The sequence below is a fragment of the Belonocnema kinseyi genome, chromosome 8 (assembly GCF_010883055.1).
Source record: "Belonocnema kinseyi isolate 2016_QV_RU_SX_M_011 chromosome 8, B_treatae_v1, whole genome shotgun sequence".
In the NCBI taxonomy this organism is placed as follows: Eukaryota; Metazoa; Arthropoda; class Insecta; order Hymenoptera; family Cynipidae; genus Belonocnema; species Belonocnema kinseyi.
This window is the reverse complement of record NC_046664.1, coordinates 58,516,275-58,524,057: the sequence shown is the minus strand read 5'-3', so window position 1 is coordinate 58,524,057 and position 7,783 is coordinate 58,516,275. Positions and strand designations below refer to the sequence as shown.

General features: G+C 29.9%; 1 protein-coding gene across 1 annotated transcript; it reads left to right on the top strand.

The window, feature by feature from the left end:
- The first annotated feature begins 3,490 nt into the window (after positions 1-3,490).
- Positions 3,491-5,619, top strand: LOC117178102. The gene is made up of 2 exons (XM_033369344.1): positions 3,491-3,596; positions 3,717-5,619. Exon 2 carries the CDS (start codon positions 3,800-3,802, stop codon positions 4,562-4,564), a length of 765 nt encoding a protein of 254 aa, XP_033225235.1. The 5' UTR covers positions 3,491-3,596; positions 3,717-3,799; the 3' UTR covers positions 4,565-5,619.
- The last annotated feature ends 2,164 nt before the right edge of the window (positions 5,620-7,783 follow it).

Below are 7,783 nucleotides of genomic sequence, written 5' to 3'. Positions count from 1 at the left end.
ATTCTATAGAGATGGCATTACTAGACTAGAACACCGCTATGAGAAATGTATCAGCCTTGGAGGAGATTATGTTGAGAAATAAAAAAAAAAATTCTTAAAAACCTTGTTTTTCTTGGTCAGGCCGGAAACTTATCAATCCACCCTCGTATAACCCGGTCCTACGGAATTTCAGAGTAGAGCTGGCAAACCACAATCCTCTATAGTAATGATTCAATTAAAAGAAAATGAAAAAGGAAAATATAAAATTATTTGTCATTTGAAGTGTTACTAAAGGAATAAAAGTTACTTGTAATTATGAAAAAAAAACTAAAGATCAATGAGTAATGATTCCTAATCATTTAATGTTCCTGCAATGCCCTAGTCAGTATTCTTATAAAAAAAATTGAAATAATTGTTGTAGGGTGGTAAGTTCAAAAAAGTCTAGACCCTTCAATTTTTGTCCCAGTAACATATCTAACAAAATTAGTGAGTATTAAATTCCAAAAAGCGTTCAGGTTGGAAGTTTCATCTTCTCTAGGAGATGTGATTCCAAATTCAAAAGGCAAAATTGTTTCTCCTGAAAGTAGAGAAAAAATATCCTGAAAAACTTTAAATCTCACTTTGTTTTTTTCATAAACTTGATTCTCTTCAATTAACAAATTTTAGGGCATTCAAACGAAATGGGGGAATTTTTTGGATATTTATTAATTAGGTCGATCATTTAAAAATAATGCAGCCAAAAACTTAGCTCAGTCTGAAAAATATATTGAAAGATAATGAGGCTGCTAAGACATGATTTAAAAATTATGTGGTAAATATATTTTGTATAAAAGGACGAGAAAAACGTAACAAAATCTATGGTTACGTTCATTTTTGTTTCTTTTCATATAAAAATTTAAAGAAATAGAATTTTGCCATTTTGCTGCCTTGGCTCCATTACCTTTTTAGCAATTTTTCATACTAAGCATAGTTTTTAAGTAAATTATTCGGAATTTCCAAAAATACTTAACACATATTATAAAATGCCTCTTAGGAAAAATGCATGGACGTGAAAGAGGATCGAGAAGTATGCAAGGATAGAGTAAATGATGCCTGAATCAAAACACCTTGCACGCTAATAGACCTGATTAGGGAGCATCATACAATGACTTTATAAAGCTCTTCACTTGGGGTGATTGCTAGAGAGATTCATGAGCAACGTAGGTCGACGCGGTTTTTTGGAACGAACTAGTTATTCAAATAGTTAACTCAAAAAGTCTAGATCAATCTAAAAAATCTATACGTCGTTCTGTACATCACCCATTTGTTCGCTGAGTGACTCGAATTATTAATCTTTTTTTTCAACCAAAATTAGTTGCTTTTCGTAGATTTTTGTTTGCTTTATTTGAGTGGAAAAGCCGAATTTAACTTTTTAAATAGTGATTTTTGTAAATGAAGTTACTTACTAAATCCTAAAATTTATAAATACTTATTATTTTGGCATTTTCAAATTTTTAAAATGCTAAAATTATTAAATAATTTATTTACGATTTAATCAGCAACTTTATAATAAGTTTCATTCTTTTTGGTACAAAATTGAATTAATCAATTATTTCAAAGTCCAGACTTAGTAGTATCAATTAATCAAATTTGAAATAACAATTTTGCTACACAATCCGAATTTATAAATTTCTGAACGATCTCTGACGTGGTTTTGGTTTATAGCGGTGCTTGATAATAATTTTTTCAAAGTTTAAAAATGAAAATCAATATTAACAAGAGTATTTATTTTAGACTAATAGATAGAACAGTTAAGCGGGTCTTCTATTTTCGAGTATTTGGAAGGTCAAAAAAGAGGTCTAAAATATATATATTTTGTTTTTGTAAAAAGCTAGGCCATCTGCATATATTTCGAAAATTCCAAAAAACTATGACTCCTGAACGAGCCAATGTCATCATAATTAAAGCCATATTTAACTTTTCTTGTTTTGCGCAATTTTAATAGCCGAAGCCTTACCACAAAATTGACCGTGACATATTTGCAGTACTGTGGTCAAGGCTGCTCCAAGTTAGCGGATGTGGAAAACATTTTTGTTTTGTTCGAGGACATTTTTTATAATTTAGAAATGAAAATCAATATGAAAAAAATAATAAAAATAAAAAGATTTATTTTATACCAGTAAAACAGGAAATAAATTAACATAAAATTGTTATAACCAAACAGCTGAAGTCTTAATCCAGAATATTAATTTTCTATAACAAATGGCAAATTTTCAGCAAAAAATGCGATAGGTAAATTGTCAGTTAAGAAAATTAATTTTTCATACAAAAAGTTCCAACGAAAAAGTTAATTCTTAGTCAAATAGTTGAATTTTCTTCTAAAACAGTCAAATTTTAAATTGACAACATTTTTAAAGTTTTGTAAATTTTTGTGAATTCAAACAATTTTGTAATTTTGCGAAATTCATTCAAATTGGTCAGTTTTCAAACTTTGTAGAAATCATAAAAATTACAAAAATTTATCAAAATTTTTTATTATTCACATTTTTTTAATTGCTGGGCATTTGAATAAATTTCAATAGTTCTAGAAAATGTAATAAGCATTTAAATGTTTGAAAATTTATCAAGCTTAAAAGAATTTTATATTATTTTATATTAAAAGTTAGAACATTTTTGGAAAATTATTAAAGTTAATCAAAATATAGAAGAGTTTTGTTTTGGGAAATTTGCAGAAGTTTTGGAAATTTTGAAGCTTTTTGGTAATCTATAAAAATATTTAAAACCTCGGCTATTCCCAAATAAGATAACCCATACTATGAAAACAAGAATGTTAAATATAGCAATATTTAACAATATAGATATTTAATATATATGCCATTATTTGATAAAAAACAATATTTTTTTAAATATTTTTTTTCTGTTATTTTTTATATTCAATGCAATATACAATTATTCGTCTGCTTATTTATATAGAATGCAGAAAAATGGTTTGATTTGCAATTCCTTTTTTATGAACTTCTTAGATTCGGTATGAATGGTCCCATCCGTTACCAAAATAATAGAAAAGTTTATCTTATTCCCTTTAGTGCGTACTGAAAGATTAAAAATTTCAGATCTAACTTTAGTTTGAGGTAATAACCTTCATAGTTAATTAAAATTTTTTTATCATACTTGGAGGATACGAAAAACGTGGTAACGGATGGGACATAGGAGGATGGTAACGGATGACAATCTGGCACTTCAAAGCTTAATCGTCTGACCATTACCCTAATGAGGGTACTTAAGAGATTCTAAATTTGCATTGTGTATTCTCCAAAATAGAAGCGAAAGAATTTTAAATTACTTCAAAGCTTTTGTATTTAAAATGGTTTATAAATGTTTCAGAACTTGAATGACAGGTACATTCCTAACTATTATAATTAAATTAATGAATTAATTAATTATTAAATTAAATACACTATTCCTAATAGGTTAATCTATTTGCAAAGGGATTTAAACCTATATAAGAGTGCAGCTTAAGTTTACAAATGCCATAACTCGGTTAGTGAGCTGACAAAGTACCTAGTTTCTTTTTGCACTCAGTGAAGTTGTAAAATTATTACTGTTCGTCGTTCTGATCTTATTTCATCCATATTGTGGTACGTCATAAACACATTTATCATACTGTGATTTACATTAATGTAAACATATTATCATATAATTTTATGACTAGACTATTTAACTGAAATTTAAAATATAATTTCTGGACTTTTTTACAGATAACGGGACGTGTCCCAAAAAAAGAGCTGATGGCCAACTCGACAGATATGAGGAGACAGGATCCAAAAAATTGGACGAATATATGAGAAAAGATCGCCAAAGAAGTGTTATTGCGAGAAGTGAAAAACGTCTAAAAATGTGCGAAGAGGAGAAACACGCACACAGAGAAAAGGAAAAACTGAGGAAGAGGCCACAGCGATTAAAGAAGAAAATTTCTTCACATAGGATGAAAGATTCTATCATCATTAAAAAAAGAGATGCATGCAGCTGTCCTCAAACTTTTGGCAAGGCGATTAACAAAGCTACTAGTAAACTGCTTAATTGTCCTACTGAGAAGCAAGCAGTTATCAAGGAATTATTTCTGAGAGTTTTCGTTTCAGAAGATCACAATGGCTACATGGCTATGGTGGAAAAAAGCAAAATCAAGTTCAGGGCGGAAAGTGATCTACGTAAATTGGTTGCTGATTTTTACTGTTTGGACGATACAAGTCGTCAAGCTCCGGGTAAACGTGACTCGGAAACTGTACGAGACAAAAACGCAAGCGTTAAACAACGGATACCCATTAGGCACCTGTTGATGACTGTGATCGAAGCTCATTTTGAGTTAAAAAAGCAGATGCCGCATAATGTGTGTGTATGTAAATTTGATTTAAATTTTTCGTTTCTTATTGATTCCGTACATTCTTGTGTGCAAGATCTCCCTGTCAATTCTAAGAGTTTATTGCCAATCATTTGTTGTGATCAGAAAAACAAAAATTGCATGTTTAACCATGTTAAAAGTTGTACGTATAATGTAAGAAAAATTTTGCCTGAAAATTTGGATACTAGAGTTAGTGTTCATCTATAGAAATGGGAAAATATCGATGGATTTTTGCAAGTGACAGGAAAGCAGTTTCAGTTAGACCATATATAATATGAGAAATTAATAAAGAACTTGCAGCTTTTAAAAAGCATTCCTATGTTTAAAATATGCAGTCGGGATATTTTGAAAATTGTAAAAATCGACGGGATGAATGTGAAGCTGTTATCCAGGTTGATTTCACCGAAAATGCCACTATCACAGCTCAAAATCAGATACAAGGTGCATTTTGGAAACAGCGGCAAGCAACGATTTTCACTTGTTGTATTTGGAGTGATGGGAAAGTTAAATCTTTAGTTATCGTGACAATTTAGATCATTCTAAATATGCAGTTTGGACATTTTTCAAAGTTAACGGGGCATTTATCAAAAAAGAATTTCCACTTGTCAATTGTCTAATTATTTTTTCGGGCAATGCTGCTAGTCAATTCAGAAGTAGATTTTCTGTTTCTAATATTTTCTTTTTAGACATTGATCTCGACTTGATTTTGGTCGAATGGAATACACTCGCTCCAAACCATGGAAAGGGAGCTGTAGATGGTATTGCTGGGGGTTTAAAAAGTTTGGTATAAACGAAAATTTTATCTGCAATTTTGCATGTCGATTCCGCCAAAGATTATGACCTTGTTGCGAAAAAATGTTATAAAAAATCTACAGTTTTCTATGTAACGACTGAAGATATCTCAGAGAATTAAAAACTCCTTGATGCGAGGTGGAATAATGTTTTAAAAGTGCAATTGAGACTCAAAGAATCCAAGACCGTCCTAGGCCTAAGCGCATTCCATCATGTCAAAAAATTATACAATTATCGTATTTTTGTTGGGCAAACTTCGAAGTCTACGCTGCATGAACTCGCAATTTTCCCTTGCGAACCCGAAGTAGCTTTTATGCAGCTTAAAAAACATATACGTTTAAAATACAGCGATGGATACTCCGAAAGTGATTTTGAAGATTAAATAAAAAAGTTGTGTGATATTAGTATTAATTTTATAGATATAGGTGTAGACAAGAATGTACGTAGAATAAATGTTATAACCCTGATTTTTTTGTAATGAAATCTATTAATTCATTGATTAAAAACTTTGGTAACTTATTTATATCGTAATTCTTGCAATTCTTACTTCTTATTGAATATATATTATCTGTAAAGCCTGCAAACTAACTTCCTGATCGTACGTGTTCCACCACTACCTTGCTATGTCCCATCCGTTATCAAAAAGAATAATTTTGTAAAAAATTCTAGTTCACATATTTTCAACCTTGACATGTATATAAAAAGAAAACTTCAACAGGCAAATTCATTACAAAAAAATCTGCCCGCCTCGCGGGTACATTCTCATCGCGCGCTATGCGCGCGGCACGCTTCGCTCGCAAGTTTGAGCACACGTAGGGCTCGCGACGGTTAAATCTCGCGCTTCGCGCTCGATAATGGGTTACCTCACGCTTCGCGCTCAGATAATTATTTTTTGCATTTGGAATGCTTGAAAAAAACCTTATCAAAAAGATCTCTTTTAAATGGCAGTATTTATATGCGTCTTCATATTCTGAATTGTCTACTTAATTAAGTATAGTCAAGGATTAAGTTTCTCAAAGCTCTGTAGGCTTTGAGGTACACATTCTCATCGTGACACACGCGAAGAGCGCTCGATTTCCGACAGACATTAGTAAACACTTTTTGCTGGATTTTTTGCTCGTAACTTTCGTCGTTTTTCCACAAATTTTTTTTTATTTTATTTTTTTTCAACGTTATTTTTCACGAATAAAACAAAAAGTAGGCGTCTTATTAAGAGGTGATTCTTAACGAAACTGTAGATCTTTTTTAGGATAACCATTTTTGTTAATTTATACTTTTTCTTATCCTACATAGTTTGTCTACAAAATGGAATTTTTTATTTTCCATTCTTTTTTGTGCAATCAAAATTTAAATTTTCGATTTTCGAAGAAGATCAAAAACTTTTGTTATGATAATCCTTTAGAACTTTCAATTATAAATGTTTTTCTTCTTTTGACTTTTTTTCATATCGTGCGTTTTTCGGCTTCAAATTTTGATTTTCGGTTGATTAAAAAAAATTTGAATACGCTATAACTTTGAGAATTTTTCATTTATCGAAAAAAGTCATTAGGATAAATTGTTTGTTATTATTAATACTATAAATATCCGCACATAGAATTTTCAACTTCAGAAAAAAGTGGTCTCAAAAATTTTCAAAATGCGCTCACTTTTTGAATTTTTATCAAAAATAGCTGGTTCCCGAACTTGTCCTTTCTTTCGAACCTAAAAAAAGTGTGCCAAAGATGAATTTGATTCGTTTATTTTTTCGAGAGTTATCGTGTTTACGGACTGACGGCCGGACGGACGGACAGACAGACGCCATCGTGAAAACCTGATTTTCGGATTCAGATGGTCTCGAAACAAAATTCCAAATTTTCAGATTGTTTTAAACCCTCTTTACTTTTTAACACGTGATAATAAAAATTCCTAATTTTTAACGACTTAAGTATCAAAACTAAAGTTTTCAATTTTAAATCTTCCAAATTGAAGGAATTTCCAATGTAAATCATTAAAATTATAGAATTCAAAAATTCATAACTTTGAACTCTGGTGATTTTTAATGACAAATTTAAAACATTGAATATCCTTCAATTATAAAGATGTATAAATAAGAATACTTGAAATTTGGATGATTTTAAAGCTTGAAATTTAATTTTCCAATTCCAAATCTGTCAAATTAAAGAAAGTCAGAAAGTATGTATATCATTAAAATTACAGAATCTTTACACTGAAATTTACAAAGGTAATTTTTGAATTTTAAACAGTCTCTTGAAGAGTCAGAATTTAAAAAAATTTTATTTTAAAGAGGTATACAAATATTATTCAATTTCAATGGCTTTTAATATCTTCAGTCAAATGTACATTTCAGAAGTTTTCAAATTGAAGATATTAAGAGTAAGGCATTGAAAGTACAGAATTTTTAATTGTCAAAAATCAAACTTGCATTATTTAGAATTTAATTTTAAATGTATGAAGGTTCCAATTATAATATTTCAAATTGTAGAAAATTCGAAAATAAATTATCAAAATTTCAGAACTTTCATTTGCAAAATTTCAAATATACGAGGGTAGTTCAATAAGTCCTTAGAATGAAGTATAAAAACAATTTTTTTTGGGTAAATTTTTTTTTATTTTTCAACATAATCTCCTTGGAGC

Coding starts and splice junctions, on each gene's coding strand:
- LOC117178102 (XM_033369344.1), top strand. CDS start 3,800: ATGAGAAAAGATCGCCAAAGAAGTGTTATTGCGAGAAGTGAAAAACGT.